Source organism: Equus caballus, chromosome 13, assembly GCF_041296265.1.
Source record: "Equus caballus isolate H_3958 breed thoroughbred chromosome 13, TB-T2T, whole genome shotgun sequence".
Lineage (NCBI taxonomy): Eukaryota > Metazoa > Chordata > Mammalia > Perissodactyla > Equidae > Equus > Equus caballus.
In genome coordinates this window covers 672,028-691,617 of record NC_091696.1, presented here as the reverse complement: position 1 = coordinate 691,617, position 19,590 = coordinate 672,028, and the positions used below count along the sequence as shown (strand labels likewise).

Sequence of the window (19,590 nt, the reverse complement as noted above, 5' to 3'; positions counted from 1 at the left end):
TCGTCTACGCAGTCATAGACCGAAATCGTGTTCGTTATGCGGCGCACGACTGTACTCACTCCTTCTCACTGGGCAAACCCAGGATTAGGCCCTGGTGCCCACGGGGAAAAGCCCCGCCAACACTGGGGAAGCAGAGACGACTGACCCAGCCTGCCAGGACCTGCGAGTCTGCCTGCCCTGGGCTTCATGTGGATTGAAGCTGTGTGTGTTTAGACAAGCTGCTGAACCTCTCTGAACTTTCATTTCCTCACTGCTGGGCACCTACCACCGGGCTGCTGAGAGCATCAGACACGGAAACAGGAGAGGCTGGAAGAGCAATGGGCCCACTGGGGTCAAGGCCTTTCAGAACCCAGCTGGGGCGGGGCCCGGGCATCGATGGGCGGGGCCTGGGCGACGAGGGGCGGGGCCAGTTTGTGAGGGGGCGGGGCGTGGGCTATCAGGAGGCGGGGCCTGGAGTGGGGGGCGGAGTCCTGGCAGTGAGGGAGGAACCCGGGCACCAGGGGGCGGGACCTAGGCTTAAGTAGGCGGGAGGGGGCGGGGCCTGGACGGCAGGGGCGGGGCCTGGGCGGTGAGGCCCCCGCGGCGGGGGCGGGGCCTGTGTGACGAGGGGCTGATCGCTGTTCGACGCGCTCGGCGCTCGCGCGGGGCCTGCTCGGCGCTCGGCCGGCCGCCCTACGTACGGCGCGCGTCGCACTCGGAAGCTCCGGGCGGCGCCATCATGTCGACGGCCATGAACTTTGGGTCCAAGAGTTTCCAGCCGCGGCCCCCGGACAAGGGCAGCTTCCCGCTGGATCACTTCGGTGAGCGGCGGGAGGCCCAGACCCCGGCCCGGGCAAGCCGCGCAGCCGGGTGGGCCCCTGGCGTCCGCGCGGGGCGCAGGTGGGGAAACTGAGGCTCGGCTCAGCCCCCCCCCCCCCCGCCCAGGGCCTCTCCGCCGCGGTCGGGGGGTGGGAGTCGGACCAGGGAGGGCCCCTCAGGCTGGGGACTGTGGTGTCACCAGCTGTCACCGTCGTCGAGTCCGCTCTTCGTAATCTCGGGGCTCGGACCCTGGGCCAAACCGGAAATGCCGCGGTCGCGCCCTTTGTGTTTGAGTCCTGGCTTCGGGCGAGCTCCGTGGAGGTTAGGGCTTTGAAATTGATGGGTTTCACACATTATTTCTAGATTGCTCCTTGTTTCCAGACACACAGCCAGGGTCCGCCGGGTGACACCGTGCGCCTGCCCCCGCCCCGGGTCTCCCCGCTGTGGGTGGGCTCGGCCCGGGGGTGGTTTTCTGCTCGTTTCTGGGGAAAACAGGCTCCGGAAGGAGATGCAGCGCTGCCGGGGGATTGGGAGGCTGCGGCGGGAACGCGTCCCGTTTGCACCTGTCGCAGAAGATGCTGTTCCTTCCTCGTTCCAGGCGAATGTAAGAGCTTTAAAGAGAAGTTCATGAAGTGCCTTCGCGACCGCAATTTTGAAAACGCTTTGTGCAGAAATGAATCCAAAGAATATCTGGAATGCAGGATGGAGAGGCAAGTACCCCCCCAACAGCCGCGGCTTCTCCCACCGCCCACCTCTGCCACCAAAGCGTTTTGGCCCAGGGGTCAGGGCAGTAGCCTCCTCCCCGCCGCAGGCTCGGCCTCCGTGTTTCGGGGCTGCAGACCCCCTGACATTGAGGCTCATCCGGGTGAATTGTGCCTAAGTCGATGGGCAGTCTTGGGACCTTTTCTTGAGTGACAGCGTTGTCCGCCAGTGCATTGCTTGGAGGATTTTCTCTCCAGATCTGGGAGCTCCAGACCCGTCATTAAGGTTTCGGGATCGTGCACGTACAGGTGCCGACTGAGTTAAAAGATGGGAGGGTTGTGGCACGCACTGCCTTTCTTTCACATTCTCAGACCGTAGAAATATGCATTCTGTGCTTTGTTCCGCCCAGACTTGGAGCTGTTAGGAATGTGACGGGGAGACAATGGCTGTTTAAGAAACGGTGAAAGATGAGGGACTCGTCCTGTCTCCACCAGGATTCACCAGGGCTCCCTTTTAAACAAGACAAACATGTTTCTAACTTGATCCGTTGAGATTTTACTTAAAGTCAGGACTGTTCTAACCCTTAATGGGGTAGAGCATGTGGAGTTATGGGTGGGGGTGGAAACGTCTTTCTCTGCCTCTGGAGCCCCCCTCCTTAGCTCACTCGGGAATCTGGTCTTCAGGCAGGCTTGTCTCACAACGGGCAACATAAAACAGTCCGCTTTGGCCCCATTTCCATTTTCCAGTCACACACGCAGACCTCCTCCTCAAGGCGCCATCCGTGGCGCTTCCCAGGCCCACAGGTGTGCTGAGGGCCGTCTGTGGACGTTAGGGACTTTGGGGTGGTGGGCCTTCTTGGCGCGTGGCCCTCGGGCGAGGCCCTTGTTCTGCCTTCCGAGCTGTTCGGGCTCACAGGAGCTTAGATCCGACAGAGGGCCACCCTGAGTGCTTTAAATAGCGCGCTGGTGGGACTCGCGTGTCTGAACGGCTGTCTTTTACACTGATGCGTCTTTACGAACTGGAACTGGGTGAGTGTCTTCTTGGTGCTGCCACACTTTGGAGACAGAGTGTGGGGCCGTCGCGCCCTGTCTGAGCAAGTCACAACGCTCCGAAGCGCACCTTAACCGTCCCTCAGCCGATGCTGTGCCCGCAGTCCCTGCTTGGGGCTCCAGATGGCTTCGCTGGCCTGGGTCCCCAGAGGCTCCGGCTCGCCTGGGGTCGACGTCTCTCCACCATCTTCACCGTTTGCCTGACGACTGTCTGTTTTTCTTTTAGGCAGCTAATGGCGCAAGAACCGCTGGAGAAGCTGGGGTTCGGAGATCTCATAGATGGGAAGTCAAAGACCAAAACCCAGTCTTGATGGGAGGAAGGCCGCCGGCTGTGTCGGGGGTCGTCGGGGACGGAGTGTGCTGCATGGACCTGTCACCCTGACTGCGTACTTCCTGGGGAGTGTGAGTTAGAAAGGGGCTCTTGGAATGTCCTTGAAACAGTCAGGTGATGTCAGAGTAGGCATCCTCTCTGGTGCACCCGTAGCCAGGATGCGGCTTGTCTCTGGAAGCTTCCCAGATTATTCTGAACAGTTACTGTTCTTTTTAGATTCTCATTTTCCCCAGGGGTGTAAGGCTTCATCTTGAAATCCAAGTATGTGACAGTGTCCCCAGGGAGGCCCGTGACAGACAGGAGGCCAGCGTGTTGAGCACCGACTGGGTCAGTGAGCGGCACCTCGGCCCTCCTGTGAGGTGATGAGTTTCCATGATGAGACGCTGTGCGTCTTTTCAGGGCTGACGTGCTGAACGCTCACGAACCTCTGTTGTGTAGACGGACACTGTCAGAAAACCATTCCCCAACAGAGTGGTTTCCTTTTGTATTTGTAAACATATATGCTAGCTTATTTCCTTTTTTTTTTTTTTAACAAAATAAGTATACAAACTAGGAAGTGAGTAATAGAAGTCGCCTGGCTTTGGACGTATTTGACGTCTTGATCTTTTCTTCATAATGCCCGAATCCCGCGTATCTTTCTGATCAAGGGGTTGTTTTCTGATTTGTATCAGACTGTATTTATAAAACTAGATGTTTGATTTGAATAACTCCTTCATTGTAACTCTGGAAAATAGAATGTCAGTACATTTGCGGTGTGGCTTACATGGTCGTCTTCCCGTTTCTTTACTCTAAGAACACCCACACCTGCCTCTGGGTCCCCGAGCGTGTGCTGGAGGATGTCCTGTAGCATCACGGTTCCATCCACCAGTGCTGAGAGCAGTCGTTCTCGGCCGGGCTGTTTCCAGAATTGACTGCAGGTCATTTAAACCTCACAGGTGTCCAAACCCTCAGCCAGGGTTTCTGGGGTGATTGGGAGTGTGGCCAGGGTTCAGAACCATGGGCAGAAGGCTCTGGGCCTGTTTCCCCTCGGACCTGCCCCCGTCGGTTGCTTTCCTCAGCTCCCGGTCAGCTGGCTTTCGTCCTGGTGTGGCCAGTGGCGGATGGTGTTGGCAGAATCCAGGGTGTGTCCCTTCTGGGCTCTGAGTCTTCTCCAGGCTCTCGAAGGTGAGGGCAGCCGGCCTAGATTCCCACCTGGGCTCCAGGAAGTCACCGCCCTCTGCTCCTCGGCTGTGGGTGGCAGAGGCGTCTCGCCCGCATCTGTCCTCTGCGGTAACGTCCCTCTCTTTTCAGTCCGAGGTGGTGCGTGTCTCCTGGTCGGGCCCTGCCTGTATCACGTCCCTCCCACGGCTGGTTCCATCTCGCTCAGCGCCCTTTACCATGTTCACGGTTTAGCTCCAACTCCTGCCATCTGCAGCTTGTCGCTGCTCATTATGTGGTCTCTGTCTTACGCTTCTAGTTGTGCTGCAGGTTTTTTTGCATATTATTGCCTAGTTTATGAAAAGTCTTGATTTTTTTTTAAGATTTTATTTTTTCATTTTTCTCCCCAAAGTTCCCCAGTACCTAGTTGTATATTCTTAGTTGTGTGTCCTTCTAGTTGTGGCATGTGGGACGCTGCCTCACTGTGGCCTGATGAGCGGTGCCATGTCCACACACAGGATTCGAACCGGTGAAACCCTGGGCCGCCTCAGCAGAGCGCTTGAACTTAACCATTCGGCCACGGGGTCGGCCCCAAAAGTCTTGATTTTTATTGCCAACTGAGCCATCAAACTATTTTGTGCTTTCTAACAGTACAGAAGGACGCATGCACAAGGTTATTCGTTGCGGCCCTTTTTGTAATTACAGAGCATTGAAGTGGCCCCAATGCCCGTGCATGCGAGTCCTCGCATCTCCCGTGTCTCCTCACAGTGGGCGCTGCAGCCGCAGCAGGGAAGTGGGGAGAAGGGTGGGGACCCACACTGGCCAAACCCACACGGAGCAACTTCACACAGGAACATGCTGTGAGCTGAGGACAGCAGAGTCCCAGAGGATATCTAGTGTGTTAAAGAGAAAGAGAGCCAAGAAGCCATACAGATAGCTGCATATCTGTACAAAAGGGAAATTCAAGAAGGACAAACCACAAACTTCTCGAACAGTCAGGAGCGGGTGGGCAGGCTCACGAGCGCCACCTCTCTGTACCTTTTACTCTCGTTCTGACTCTGGACCGCACTCGTGTTCTGCTTGCTCAAAACACAAGCCGAGATGTGGGGGGACCCACAACGGAGCACCAACAGTACCAACAGCCCAAGCCCAACCGATTACAAAGGCCAGCTCTGACCAGCCTGAAGGGGCGGGGGGACGACTCGCCGAAGTAACTTTGGAAAACAGCATTTTGACCAAAGCTAGAGACAAAGAGACAAAATTCTGTGCTCTAGTTAGTGAATTTGTTTTTCACACGGACGACAATTCTGAAACTATGCATATTCTAAGATTGAAAAATTAGATGTTGTGGGTAATGGGAGCCGGGTGTGTGGAACTCCTGGTGTTCTAACGTATAAAGGCAGCCAGATGTGGAAACAGATGCAGGGGTGTGTGTGAGTGTGTGCATCTCCATACAAGTGTTCCCCAGCTCCATGCACCCAGGGTCCTGGAAGCAGCAGCACCCTGAACAGGATGCACGCCCAGCGCCAGATCTTGGATTGTAAGACCGCTCTCTGCCGAAGGAACCAGGGCCCCTCGAAGGGATGGCTGACTCCAGGCCGGGGCTGGGAGAGCCCAAGGTGAGCCTCGACCGTCTTGTGTCGGAAAGTAAGGCACTGCTGCAGAGCAGTGGGGCTTGTCAGAAGGACACAGGCAGCCGCGTGAAGGAGACCCAGTGGCCACATCAGGGACACTGGGCAAGAAAATGAAGACCATGACAGGGTCTAGCCCTCAGAAGGCATTTCCACCCAGGAGCCCCTGCCGGTAGAATGAATAGTGGAATTCATATCAGTCGGGGAGGGGCAGCTCCTGACGCTGACTAAGGCAGCAGGAATGGCGGGAGGAGAGTCCCCGCTGGCACCTTCCTGGGTGATAATGCCTGCAGACAAGGCCAGCAGCCTGTCCTGGAGTCAGTGGGCAGAGTGGGATGGGGAACGCGGTTTGCCTGCCCTGGAGGACCTCCCCATCAGGCCCTTGGTGATGTCGCAGGGAACAGCGGGGACCTCACAGTGTGGGCCCCTGGACCGAGTGGTCACCACAGCTCGGGCCCCGATCCTCTGCCCTAGGCAGGCGCAGCATCACTTCTGTGGTTTTCGTGCCAGAAATGCCTAACCTCAATCTAATGAGAAAACACCAGACAAACCCAAACTGAGGGACATTCTACGGAATGAAGACCAGCACTCTTCAAAGTGTCAGGGTGCTAAAGACAAACTGTCTGAATTGCTGCCCCCACCCCAGGGGTCCAAGGAGACGTGAGGCTAACCACTCAGGTCCTGGGCCAGGAAGGGCGGTGGGGGCCAGTCGGTGAGACATGAAGATCTCGCAGAGCTCCCGGGATGTTTGATTCTTGTTCTGTCATTATGTAAGATGTTATTTGGGGAAGCTGGGCGTACGAACTCTGTCCTATTTTTGGAAGTCTGAAATTATTTCAAAACAAAACGTTAAAATATTTTGTACTAAACTCTTTGTAGTTGAACTTTCTATATACATAATTGAGCGAATTCTTTTCTGGAAATAACTTTCAGTGAATTTCAAAAAGGGTATCGCAGACATAAGTGGTTTCAGCAAGTCAGGAGAGGAAGCAGAGAGAGGAGCTGATTTCTTCACGAAGGAACCTGTGGTTTTCTAGATGTGCGTGCTGAAAATGCAGTGCTTAGCGATGCAGACGTCCTGTCTGTCCTGCCAGGCTCCCAGGAGGTATTTTTGGTAGTGCGTCATTTGTCATGTAAAGCACGCGTTTTGTCTCATCGTCAGGATGAGCCAACGGACGGCTTTATGAAAGGCACCGAAAGCCAATTTCCAGAATGGTTCCCCAGTGCTCCCCTTAGGTGGGAGATAGGTCGGAGAGGTCAGAGGCAGCAAGGGTCTGGCCTGGGGCCCCTGCCGCCTGCCCAGGAAGATGAGCCCCACCTTGGTCTGGCCCACGCGCGCCCCTGGGAGGGGGTGCAGGATGTCCCCAGGGCCTCCACACGAGTCACATCAGGGAAAGCTTGAGGCTCAGGGCTGTGTCCTCCCCTGTCCCCCGTGCGTCCCTGCACTCTGCCAGCCCTGGCCCTCCCAGCCCGCTGGCGCAAGTCCTGTTAGTTTCCTGCTGCAGCGCTGACAAGTGACCACAAGCTCCTGGCTTAAACAACACAAATTTATATTCCTGTTCTGAGGTCAGCTGGGGCTGCAGGGCTGCACTTCCCCCGGGGCTCCACGGAGTCCTTCTCTGCCTCTTCCAGCTTCTGGCGGTGCCTGCCGTCCTTGGCCCGCGGCCCCTCCTCCATCCTCAGAGCATCTGCTCCCTGACTGCTTCCGTCCTGTCCTCACGCCACCTTCTCTGACTCTGACCCCCCCCCCTTCTAGGGACCCTCTCGATGACATTCCCCCCGACAATCCGGGATCCTCTCCCATCTTGAGGTCCCTGATGTAACCGCCTCTGCAGTCAGGCTCACAGGCTCTGGGCACGGGCACGGGCACTTGGACATCTCTGGGCCATTGCTCTGCCCACCACACCTCCCTGGCCCGTGAAGAGCTCTAGCAGTGGTGTGGAAGGGACGTGTAGGGGACACCCTCAGGTCCCTGAGCAGCTGGCTGGCAAGGAGCTCAGCGCATGTCCATGCCCAGAGAAGGCTGGGTCCTGCCCTAGAGGACATGTGCCCCGGCAGCTGTGGGGTCTGTCTCCATTTTCCACAGCAACTGGTCATGGCTCGGGTTTTCCCAGGGCTGAGTTCAAACCCCACGTTGTTCTGTGATCTTGGGTGCTGACTTTGTGCTGCGCCTTGCTGGCCAACGACGAGAGTGGGTGTGCACTTGATAAACAGGGTCAGAGGGTCAGGACCAGCCGTTGCCTGAGTGGCCTGGCCCTTCTCCCTGGAGCGCTGGTCCATCTAGACGTTTCCTAGTCTTACGTAGACAGGGAGGTGCTCGGAATCCTGTACAGCAGGTGCTCACGACGCCTGACCAGGTGACGGATTGTTGGCGCTACGTGGCTGTCCTCTTCGTATTTTCCTTTATGATTATGTTTTGTGACAAGCGTGTGTTATTTTTATAGAAACAATAAAATCATTAGTTTAAGAAAACCCACTGCGTTTAGAGTAATTTTATATCATCTATGAGTTGCATGCCTGTGGCTGTAATTGTATATTGTCCATAAATAGAGCCCAGTGTATCTTTCCTGGTGAAACTGCTGGCGTGCGTGTTGAAACGTGACACAGCCCTGCTGGCGTCCGCAGAGCACATGGGCCTGGCGAGGGGCAGCCTGATGTCCCTGCGGTCGTCAGGATTGGCCCTTTGAGGGAGGGGCCGTGTTGTCTGCCCTGTGTCCCCGCAGGAAGCCGGCCCTCGGCGCCCCTGCACGCGGGCTGCTTTCTGTCCACGGGGCCCGCTTTGTGCTGGTCTTCACTGGCAGGGAAAGAGGGCCTGTCCGTGGTGCGGGGTCCCCTTGTGAGATCAGACACTTATGGATGAGAAGGCAGGGGTTTTATTGTGGCCAGAGACGCTCGAGTGGCTCTGTCGGAGCCCTGTGATAAATCGAGGGCTCTCCATCCTCCTCTGGAGGGATGTGGTTGGGTTTCCCGGTGGCGTGCACCCCGTGCTGCCAGGCTGCCAGGCGCCTTAGATTTGGCTCTCCCACTGGTGGCCTGGAGGATGTTATCCGTCAGCTTACTTCCATTAGGGGACACACACCACGTGGCTGTGCCCACCCTGCGCTACGGGATGTTCCGACCCCGCTGTCATGTGGCGGCTGCTGTGCTCCCGGGAAGGTGGGAGTCTGGGTAGCGTCGGCCCTGTGTGCGGTGCTGGTTGAACTGCTCCTCCGAGGGCCCGTGTGGGCAGGGAGGACCCGGAATGCTCAAGGTCAGGCACAGCAGGCCCCTCCCGGTGCTGGACTTGGGGGGTCAGCATGGTACAGGGCCCCTGCAGACCTGCAGGTGGTCCAGCTCCTGTCTGTGGCCGCTGGAAAGTCCTGAGAATTCCGTACCACAGCACAGGTCTCAGGCCTCTTGTCCCCTCGCCTTTGGAGGGCCCTCCAGCCTCTGTGCCCTGGTTAGCTCTTTTGTCACCTCTGGCAGGGCTGTCTTTCTGGAACGGCGCTCCCCTCTGGGTGTGCTTCACCACCTCTGGCTTCTGCAAAGTCAGGCCTGGTCCACCCCTCCCTCCCCTGGCCACAGGGGAGCCCCCGCCTTGTCGAGCAGAGGAGGGGCAGCTCTGGTTCTGTGCAGGCCCCGGCAGTGTGGGCGTGGGCAGCTCGGAGATAACAGTAGCCCGAGGAGGCCTCCAGGTCCTGTGACAGGAGAGAGCTGGCCCCAGGAGCCACCCTGAGGCTGGGCCGTGGGTGGGAGGGAAACCTCCAAGCCTGGCTGCGGGTGACCTCCTGGGCGGCTCCGAGCTCAGGCTGAGCAGTCAGGCCTGGCCCCGTGCAGTGGCAGCTGGTCATCAGAGTAGCCGTTCTGAGACCCATGTCTGGACCAGGCGGGAGCGGGCCCTCTGCTCCCAGAGGGAGTGGAGCGAGCGTCCGGGGGTGTGTTCTCTGGAATCACCCTGCCCCTGCCCTATGCACAGCGAGCTGCCGCCAGCCAGGAGCCCCTCCAGCATGTCACCTGGGCTTCCAGTCCCCCGCACAGGCTGGGGGTGGGGATTTGGGGGCAGGGGAGCTGTCCCCTGGCAGAGGGACTGCACAGGCCAGCTGCTTCTCAGGAGCACTGCTGTCGTCTCTGGCACACGTGCTTGCACACTCGGGCTCGCTCCACGCACAGTTCACTGGGCCTGCGGGTGCCGTGTTCTCTCGTGCACCCGCGTTGCTCCCCTCTTCCCCCTGCCCGAGCCCCTCCCTCCTCCTCCTGGGGGACGCCCCTAGTCCCTCCAGGCCAGGCCTCAGTGTCTGTCTGCCCGCTGTCGCTGGGAGAGGTTCTCAGCTCCAGGGAGGGGCTGTGGTCGGCCTCACTGACACAGGTGGAGGGCCAGAGTAGGCTGTGCTGGAGGCGCCCAGTAATATCTGTGGAACTCATTGCTGTCGTCCAGCACTGTGGACGCAGCCGGGAGACGATCAGACAGCAGACTGAGTGTGCCCACAACTGCCCGGAAACCAGCGTCCAGTCAGCCCCTGGTCAGCCTGGAGCCTCCTCACTCGTCTCCTTTCTCCCTGCAAGTGGAAGGTGGCAGACGGAACCCTAGTTACTGCTGCCGAGCCCTGGAGAGGGACCGTGGGGATCACAGGCCAGGGAATGCCCCGTTCCCAGTCTCATCCTGGCGCTCTCGAGGTTTGGGTGAGCATCTGTCTCAGAAGCACGGGTCGGCCCTGGCCCCTCCATCGTGGTGGTGGCCCCGGGAGACTCCGCCCTGCTGGGAGCCGCTGGGGAGATGGTAGACTGACTGTACAAAGGCTTCGTCTGCGGCCCGCCCCTCAAACCCTCAGGAGCTTTCCTTGCATCCTGCCCTGGCCTGCCTCCCATGTGGTTCCTGCTCTGGACAGCCGGCTGTGACCTCTCCAGGCCCCACGCGTTGGGGGTTCCAGGTAGAGCTATAGTAATGGGGCTGCAGCAGCTGGGGCGGGATACCGCCTCTCTTCCAATCCAGGGACGCCTCCACATGGCTCCTTGAGGGGACCTGCTTGGGCTTCCTCACTGCACAGCAGTCTCAGGGCTCCAGCAAGAGGGTGCAGCCAGCAGCGTCAGAGGAGGATGTCACTAACTGTCCCAGGTTCCGGGGAGGGACATAGACCCACCCTCTGCAAGGGGAAGAGTGTGCCGACTGTGTCACAGGTCTTGAACCCCAACATGATCTGGGGAGCGTTCCCTGGACGGGGGCTGAGGGCCAGTCCTGGCTCTGGGGCGGGAGATACTCAGCCAAACCTGAGAGAAAGCCCAGAGGCCAGAGGAGACTCAGGAACAACAGGGCGCCCCCCGGTCCCCATTGCCTGCAGCACTCTCCAGGGCTCAGCAATAAACCCGCAACTTCCAGTAGCTTCCGGGGCCCTCCGTTAGCCAGGGTTCTGCTTGCCACCTTCCACATTTGGATTTACAAACCCAGCTGCGGATGGGACTCTGAGCCACGTGGGGCCTTCCCGTGTTTCTGACCGCGCTTTCTGGATGCGAGGGGAAACGGTGCATTTGGGCCCCGGGGATGGAGCGCAGCCTGGCGATGGAAGCTTTGGGCTGTAGAGTGCAGGCCCCGGGGCGGCTCCCTAGGGGCCAGCAGTGTTGGAAGGACAAGGGTCTGGATGGGTGTCGGGGGCTGGGCTGGGGACACTCCCAGGGCGGGGTCTCTCCTCCAGGCGTCTGTGGTGCCCGGGGTGGATCCTTCTGGAGATGCCAGGCTGGGGTAGCATTTTGGGGAACAGAGTGGGCCACTAAATTGCAAAAGCCCCATGATGGATTGGTGCAGGCCACCCACTCAGGAAACCCACTCTCCTTTCCCTTCTTTCCTCTGACCTGGGGAACAGCGGCGCCTTGGGGACAGAATGTGGTGGTGCGGCGGCCCCTGCCGGACAGTGGCGGCACTGCAGCGCCCGAAGAGGGTTGCCTGGAAGGCACAGTGTGTATGTACCGGGCCCCACACTCTGAGAACTAGAGACAGGACCAGGGCTGTGCGCCCTCAGACCCCAGATCCTCCTGACACGATGCTGGGTGGGGGCCGGGGGCTCGGAGAGCAGGCCAAGCTGGGGCCCATCAACGCCGTGCCCGCTGCCCCGTGCCAGCACCTCTGTCATGTCAGAGCAGCTTGGAGCAGCTCACTGGGCACCACGGCGGGCAGTGACCAGTGGCAGGGGCTCCCCGTCCATACCCACAGACCGCCTGCCCAAGGGCAGGGGCTGCGGGGAGTGGAAATAGGAGCTGGGTCCTGAGGGAACTGTTGCAACAAGACGACACAGGGCTGCTGGGAAGGGGGAGCCAGGGCAGGACTCATTCCAGGCCAGAGGGCCTGTGGACAGCATGGCCCCGGCCTCCCAGCACCTGGGGCCCAGGCCTGGGGTGCAGGAGTCTGTCCAGCTATGGGCGACTGAGGCACATGGCCTGAGAGAGGCCTGGACGTGGTGGCCATGGGGCCTGGGTTTCTGAGACCACCCTGGCCAGTTAGCCCTCACTGGTTATAAGCTGCCCCAAACTTAGCTTCAAACAACTGCAGCTTGTGGTTACCGTTCTCATCTCTGGGACCGGCTTTGCCATCAGCTCTAGGAGCGGGTCTGATATCAGCTGTGCTCAGCGCTGTCCTCACCAGGCGGTACCTGAGGCTGCTCACTTGGGTGGCTGCACCTGAGCTGCGAGGACTCCAGCAGCTGAGGCTGATAGAGCCGACCAGGCACCACCCTCTCTGGGCTCTCGCGACGTGGCCACTGCAGTCTGGTGGCTTCAGGAAAGCTGGGCTTCATGCTTCGTGGCTCAGGCTCCCAAGGAGAGAGAGACAGAGACAGAGAGATAGAGATAGAGACAGAGAAAGAGACAGAGAGAGTGCAGCCACCGGGCAGGAGCTGCGTCCTGCTCTGACCCGGCCTCCGAAGCCACAGGCGTCCTGCAGCCTTCCTGCACTGGTTGGGGCAGTCACGATGCCCACCCAGATTCGAGGCGAGAACATGGATCCCATGGATCCGTGGGAGGTGGGAAGAATGTCAGTCATGTTCTAGAAGATGAGGTGGGAGGGAAGACAGAGTCCGAGACAGATGACTTATTAGATGGCTGGATGGGTGGATGAGTGGGGGACAGACAGAGGGATCGTCTCTGGGAGATGGGCACCCCGTCTGGGGCCCGTCCTGCTGTGCTGGCTCACGGCCTCGGGCATGGCAGAGGCAGGCGCTGTCTGCAGTGTGGGGAGCCTGACGAGCTGCACCTGCCCCCACGCCTTCCTGAGCTCTTCGAGGCTGCGAGGCTTCTTGGCCTTCCCCGTCTGGGGGGTGGGGGGTGGGGATGCTCATCTTGGCCTCAGCCCTGCACTCTGGTCCTGGAGACAACCCTCAGGAGATGTGAGACCCAGCCCCTCCCAGCCTCAGTCTCCCCACCTGCTGAGGGGCATGATGTCAGCCTCTCGTGGGGCTGCTGTCGGGGAGATGAAGGGCCCCCTTCATTCCGTGGGGGCCAGGTGGGCTCAGCACAGGGGCCTGTGGCCCCAGGTTCAGAGCACAGACGTGAGAAACACAAAAGCTGCTCAGATCTTATTTAAACACAGGGCAAACACTTCTCAGACCCGGGGCCTGTGTGAACAGGACTCACGTGAGCAGAGTCACACAGCATCTGTCCTTCTCTGACTGGTGTATGTCACTGAGCATCACATTTTCGAGGTTCCTCCACGATTAGCAGGTGTCAGTGCCTCATTCCTTAATGTGGCTGCGTAGTATTCCATCACTGACACACGACGTTGTGTTATCCATCATCCGTCGGTGGCCACTCGGGTCGTTTCCGCCTTTGGCTGTTGTGAGTGATGCTGCTGTGGACATTCATGTACCAACCTCTGCGTGGGTGTATGTTTTCGTTTCTCTTGGGTGTGTCCCTGGGAGTGGCTGGCTGGGCCACACGGCAGCTCTGGGTTTAACTGTTCGAGGAACCACCCGCCAGACCATTGCCCACAGCAGCTACACCATCTCAGATCCCATCACTTGCTTGTGTGAGGGTCCCGATTTCTCCACGGCCTCGCCAACCCTTGTTGTCTTGCCATCCCAGTGGGCGTGGGGGTGTCTGCTGGGGGTTCTGATGTGCGTTCCCCTGAGGACTGATGGGGTTGGGCAGCTTCTTGGCAGTCTGTATGTCTTCCTTGGAGAAATGTCTGATCAGATCCTTTTCCCGTTGTTTAATTTGGCCACTTTCTTTTTATTACTGACTGGTCAGAGTTCTTTACAAGGGTCTTTCTGAGTTGCACCGATTCGCATGTGCATTTGGAACCCAGGGCTCCAGGCTTGTTGCTGGGAGGGGCAGGGCCAGGGAAAAAGCACGATCCCAGTGCCTATCGTGGGTCTCACTTTCCTCCCCAAACCTGAGACTGGCAGCCAGCACCAGAGGACCTTTCGCCACTGGTGTCCACCCTGTCCCAGTGACAGTGGCTGCCTGGGGAGGCCTCAGCTGCAGGGTTAGGCTCCCATCCATCCTGGCAGGAGAGAGAGCCTTCCAGACCCACCGTCCTCCTGTGCCAGATGCCATTTCTCTTTGGGAAACCAAGAAAAAACAAATAGATATATATTTTGAGGAAAATTAGACCTCAGCTAACATCCACCGCCTATCTTCCTCTTTTTGCTGGGGAAGACTGGCCCTGAGCTAACATCTGTACCCATGTCCCTCTATTTTATACATGGGACGCCTGCCACAGCATGGCTTGATAAGGAATGCATAGGTCTGCACCCAGGATCCGAGCTGGCAAACCCTGGGCCACCTAAGTGGAGCGAGTGAACTTAACCACTGAGCCACAGGCCCGGCCCAAGAAAATATATTTTTAAATGGCCCCAAAGCCACTGAGCAAACCTTGGCACCCTTGTCCGCACGGAGAGGCCCCATCCCCATGTCATCTTTGGGGACGTCCCTGGAGACCCCCACCTTACGAGGGGTCTCTGGGGCTGGTGCCACTCCCAGACAGTGGTGTGGAACCATCTTTGGCTCCAGCCAGTCGGGCCTGCTCCCTGCTCTGCCTTCCTTCGGGCTGTGAATTATTGATGCCGAGGCGAGCGGTCCGTGCGCAGAGCTCATGAGGGCCGCTGCTGTGTGAGCTTCGTCTTTCTTTGTGGTTTTTCTGTTTCTCTTTCTGTTGGGGGTGGGGCTGGAGGCTGAGAGCAGTGGCTGCGGGAATTACATTGGGTGAGGGCTTACTTTAAAACAGGAACTGTCCCCGGCCACACCAGGAAGCTGTTCCCAGGAGTCAGGCACAGCCCTGCCTTGCATTTTAGTGGCCTTCTTCGCGCCATTACCGTGCTTCTGGGCGCTGGCTCCCTGGGGATCCTGCATGCTCTCCTCGGCCTCGCCCAACACTCGGGGGCCCAGTGGAGGGCTGACTCTGGGGGACTGACACCCACTGGATCCCCAGCTCCCCGCTCCTGGGAAGAGCTGCGGGGTCCCCTCTGGGGTCTGGCAGGGAGAGGCCCAGGGAGGGTGAGGGACTGGGGTAGAGGGATGTGGCCGCAGCCCTGCCTGGTGAGGCCGGAGGGGGGCGAGGGGAGGGTTCTGGGCTGGCGCCTGCTCTGTGCCCATCTTCCCAGCGCCACCCCGGGACCCTGTGCTTGCTCAGCCCAAGGGCTACCACGTGTCTGGGGAGGGCTCGAGGGTGGCGTCTGGTTCTGGAAGGCAGCGCCCACTGTCTACGCCTCCCACGCTGGAGCCGGGGCTAATTCAACCTAAACCCGCGGTCTCATGCCAGTGGGCGCTGGCAGGAGAGGTGGACACTTCCCTCTGCTCGGAGCCCCTGTCTCCTCCCCTAATCAGATGGAGAGCTCCTCAGACCTGCTAAGGGCTCTGCGTACAGCAGGTGCTCAGTGCATGCTGTCAAGGGGAGGGGCCTCTGGCCACCACCTGGTGCTGGGGAAGGAAGGGCCCAGCTACCCAGAAAGCCAGTGCCCACATCAAGCAAAGAGCCACGAGCGTCCGCTGAACACCTCCTTTGTTGGGCTGTGGGTGGGAGGGGTTGGCCTTCATGCTGGCCACCTCCTCTGGGCTTGGTGCATCCCCTCCCGTCTCAGGCAGGTGTGCCAACCCCCCCTGATTACCGAATTTCCTCAGGAACTGGAGACAGCAAGTGTCAGGGCAGAAGAAGAGCTGGCGGTGGCAGGCAGTGATGGGCAGCACCCAGGGGTCTCCAGGTGCCAGGGAAGGGCTCCCTCTGCAGGGAAGGGAGCCTGGTAGTGCCCCAGTCACCAGCCCTTGGAAAGTGGCTGCTCTCCAGGGAGAGGCTGAGCGCCAGGCTGCCAGGCTGAGGGCAGGGCCCTTCTCCTCCAGTGGCCCCAGCCTGGCCTTGCCCCTGGAAAGCTCAGTCCATTTCACTCCTTCCCTGGGCAGAGCCAGCCCTGCCTCCACTGAGATGCTGCCCGCTCGGCTGGGGCAGGGGGACCTGGTCTCACCTTGAAGTTACCTTCAACTAACTGCTGGGCGCCCACAGACCAGCTGTGTGTGGACTCCCTGTGCTGAGGGGATGCTGGAGGAGACAGACCCTACCTCTCCGCCTGGGGTCTGCTCAGCATGGCTGAGCGGTCACCGGCAGGCGGGCAGCAGGTCTTGTCTAAGCCCCTACCCAGGTCCAGAAGATGCTTGAGTAGTTAGGACTGGAGGCCTTTGGGCAGCCTGGCAGGCCAGGGACAGCTGTTCGGGGGGCCGAAAAGCAGAGAGAGCAGGAAGCAAATCAGCAGGGCTTGCTGGCAGGTGGGTGCAAGCAGAAGTGGGGGGCCGCCCGTGCAGACCCCTTGTCTGCCCCAAGGGCACTGAGCCGCCCTTGGCAGCCCTGGTCTGGGTCCTGCCCTCCCTGGGCTGTGCTGGCACCTTCTGGATTCTGCGTGAGTCCTGCCCTCCTGTACCCCAGCCCTGACAGCAGCCAGTGGGGACCAACGGGGACCCCAGGGTGGCTGCACTCCAGCCTGGAAGCCCAGGGCAAGGCCTGCTGGCAGCTCTCCCCTCTTGGGAATCTGTGTACATCCCGACTTCCTGTCTCGAATCCTCGCTCCCTCCCACCTCCCTCGACGAGGTCAGGGCCTCCTTAGTCGGATGAACCACCAGGGTGCCTGTCTCCCTGTCACACAGTTATACGTTCATCCCAGTCCTGCCACATAGAAGCCACGTGTGGCCTCAGGCAAGTGATTGGATTCCTTCATGCCTCAGTTTGCCCATCTGTAAAATGGGGGTTAAATAAGAAAATACACGTAAGGGGTCCTAACGCTGTCCGTCGTTGTGCTGTGTTATCATTAACATCCGTCAGTCTTCATTAAGTGGCATTCTCCATGCTTGTGCTGAGTGGCAGATTCTGACCCTGCACGGGGACCCAGAGATGAAAATGCCACCTGTTCCCACCCAGAAAAGCTCCAGTCTGATAGGACAGGAAGACATGTGACCAGTTGAAGCACACGGAGCCACAGGACTTGCGGTTTACAAACGCAAACCACCGCATTCCCACATCTGCCTGCACGATGGGCAAGGCTCTGGACGCCGCAGGGCCCGTCGGCCAGAGCACAGGGAGCCGTGCCTGCGCAGCCTCGGGGGAGGCCTGTCGCAGGGCACGTCCCCGAGTCAAATGCCCCGCTCCTTGTCCTGGAGGTGCCGCTTGTGGGTGTGAACCCACTGAGTCGCTCGCAGAGACGTTGTTTGTGAACTGGGGCAGGCATTGTGGCCTGTCTGCGATTCTGACCCACTGTGAATGCCTGAAATGCCCCTCGGCCAGCCGCTGGGTGGACAGGTTATGGTCCAGCGGAGCTTTGAGCAGAAGGCAGCCATACCCAGAAACCCCAGTGGCAGACGGGAAGAAGTAGGGACTCCCTTGCGGTGCCAACGGGCTGTGGACCGTTCTGGAAGGATGCTACAAGATTGCTGGCTGTGGTTCCCTCAGACTCCCCAGGGGCGGGGTGGGAAAGGCTGTAATTTTCTCGTCTGGTACTGTTTCCATTCGTTTTTATCAGGATGTATGCTTGCGTTCATAATTTAAGAAGAAGATGGAAAGAATTTGAAAAAGTGCAGGGGCGTGCAGAGGAGAGAACACCTTTTTGTTACCTGTGGCCTCCACGTCTCCCCAGGTCGCCCTCATGCCTGGGTCCCTGGCCTCCTGATGCAGGAGGGCTTTATCTAGTCCCTGTGGTGGATGGAGGGTGGGGGCCCCTCCTCAGACTGAGCCCACGGACACTGGAGCTTGTCACCCACTGACTCTCTCTCCCAGGGCAGGGATGGTGTGAGCCCCTGGTTCCCAGTGCTGGGCACACACCCCTTCCTTCAACAATTACCAGCGTGCCCCGTGGGCATGGTGCGCTCCCTGGTGGGCGCACAGTAGGTGTCCAGGCGCTGTTCCTGGCCCGAATGACTGCACGAACGACCCCACCCGGGGCCGGCCACCAGTCTGGCTGGTGCATTGCGCCGGGGCAGGTGGCACGCTGTGCTTGGATAGGGGTGGGCGGCGGGGAGACCTCCCTGGGCGCGTCCCCGGGGCGGGCGGGCTGGGGGCGCCGGGCCCGGGCGGAAGGAGAACGCCCGCCCGCCCGCCCGCGCCGCTGGGGGCCGCCCGCGGGCCGCGCCGGCCAGAGCGCGCCGTGCGCCCCGGGCCCCGCGCTGGCACACGCTCGGCGGCCGCGGCGGCGATACGAGCGGCGGCGGCGGAGCCGGGCCGGGCGGCAGGAATGCGGAACCGGCGCGCGGGCTGAGGCCGCCCAGGATGGCGCAGGGGCGGCGGCGGCGGGCGGCCTGCGCGGGGCTCTAGCGCGGCGGGGCGGACGCTCCCGGCCCGGCCCCGGCCTCGCGGGCGGGCGGCATCGCGGCCATGGCCAAGGAGCGGCGGAGGGCCGTCCTGGAGCTGCTGCAGCGGCCGGGGAACGCGCACTGCGCCGACTGCGGCGCCCCGGGTAGGTGCGGGCCCGGTGGGTGCGGGGCCCGGGTGGGTGCGGGGCCGGGGTGGATGCGGCCCGGGTGGTGCGGGCCGGTGGGTGCGCCCAGGGTAGGTGCTGGTCTGGGTGGGCGCCGGCCTGGATGCTCGCCCCGGGCCCGGGAGGGGTGCTGCGGCGCCTGCGTGGCCGGGGGCGCCGGCCGCGCTGCTTGGTCCCCGCTCGGGTGGGGCGCGGGCCCGGCGTGCACCTGCGGGGACCCGGACGTCGCCCGCCCGCGGCCCCCGGCCTCCGGCTGTGTCGCCTCCTCCCCTCCCCCCCAGGCTGCGTGTCTCGCTGTCACCCGGGGACCGCCGCCGCGTTGCGAAAGCCCCGGCTCCGCAAAGAAAGAGGAAATCGCGGCGGGCGACCGGCTGCAGGGGGAGGACAGGCGAGCCGGCCCGCCGGCTTCTTTGCGTGGGTGTGGGGTCCACCTGGCTCCCCGCCACCTGGAGGTGACGTCATGGGCCCCCGCCTAGAGCCACCCTTGTGCACTGCGCCCCGAGAAGGGGAAGGAAGCCCCGGCCGCCTCCACGTGGAGCCGGTGGGAAAGGGCTTCCCTTCCCCCCAGCCCCGCGCCTAGCTGCTCTGGGGCAGGCGGCCAGATCAGGTGGGGCAGGGGGGCAGGTGCGACTGGGAACGGGCACCCGGGCCACCTGCACCTCATCCTGCCAGCGGGCATCTCCCGGACTTTGCTCCTGGGTGGCCCCTGCTCTGGGTGGTTTCCAAGGCGCTGGCGTCCTGGGTGCTTCCTCTTCCTTCCCGGGGACGCTAGTCTTGGGTGGGCAGGAAAAGGAACGGCTGAGCTCTCAGACCGGCAGGCAGGACTCTGCTTCCGAGTGGGCAGCCCTGGCTGGTCCTCTGCGGGCGGGTGGGCAGGCACAGGCCCTCCAGGCTCACCTGCTCATGCCCCCACCCTGGAGGGTGGCCCAACTCAGGGGCTGTCCCCCTGGCACTCCAGGGGACACTCCACTGGGGGCTCCTAGTCTGAGCCCCTCAGAACAAACCTAACACATTCGGGAGTGGCCGAGGCC

General features: G+C 60.7%; 2 protein-coding genes and 1 non-coding gene across 5 annotated transcripts in view; all 3 read left to right on the top strand.

Annotated features, from left to right (window-relative positions):
- The first annotated feature begins 578 nt into the window (after positions 1 to 578).
- Positions 579 to 19,590, top strand: part of COX19 (cytochrome c oxidase assembly factor COX19) — a 45,180-nt gene continuing 26,168 nt past the window's right edge. The window contains exons 1-4 of one of the 3 annotated variants that reach the window (XR_011424434.1): positions 639 to 800; positions 1,397 to 1,512; positions 2,780 to 2,951; positions 4,171 to 8,120. Coding sequence is in view for 1 of the 3 variants with exons in the window: in XM_070231343.1 (XP_070087444.1) it covers positions 719 to 800; positions 1,397 to 1,512; positions 2,780 to 2,860 (279 nt within the window). In the remaining 2 variants the exon portion in view is untranslated. Of the gene's footprint in view, positions 801 to 1,396; positions 1,513 to 2,779; positions 3,643 to 4,170; positions 8,121 to 19,590 lie in introns of those variants that run through there. The other 2 variants (XM_070231343.1, XR_011424435.1) reach the window with 2 other exon arrangements.
- Positions 5,528 to 5,642, top strand: MIR9134 (microRNA mir-9134). Its single transcript, NR_128167.1, has one exon. It is a non-coding gene; the product is annotated as a microRNA mir-9134 (primary transcript).
- ADAP1 (ArfGAP with dual PH domains 1) overlaps positions 18,264 to 19,590 on the top strand; it is a 63,653-nt gene continuing 62,326 nt past the window's right edge. The window contains exon 1 of the mRNA XM_023655071.2: positions 18,264 to 18,538. Within this exon, the coding sequence (XP_023510839.1) occupies positions 18,457 to 18,538 (82 nt within the window). The 5' untranslated portion in view covers positions 18,264 to 18,456. The remainder of the gene's footprint in view (positions 18,539 to 19,590) is intronic.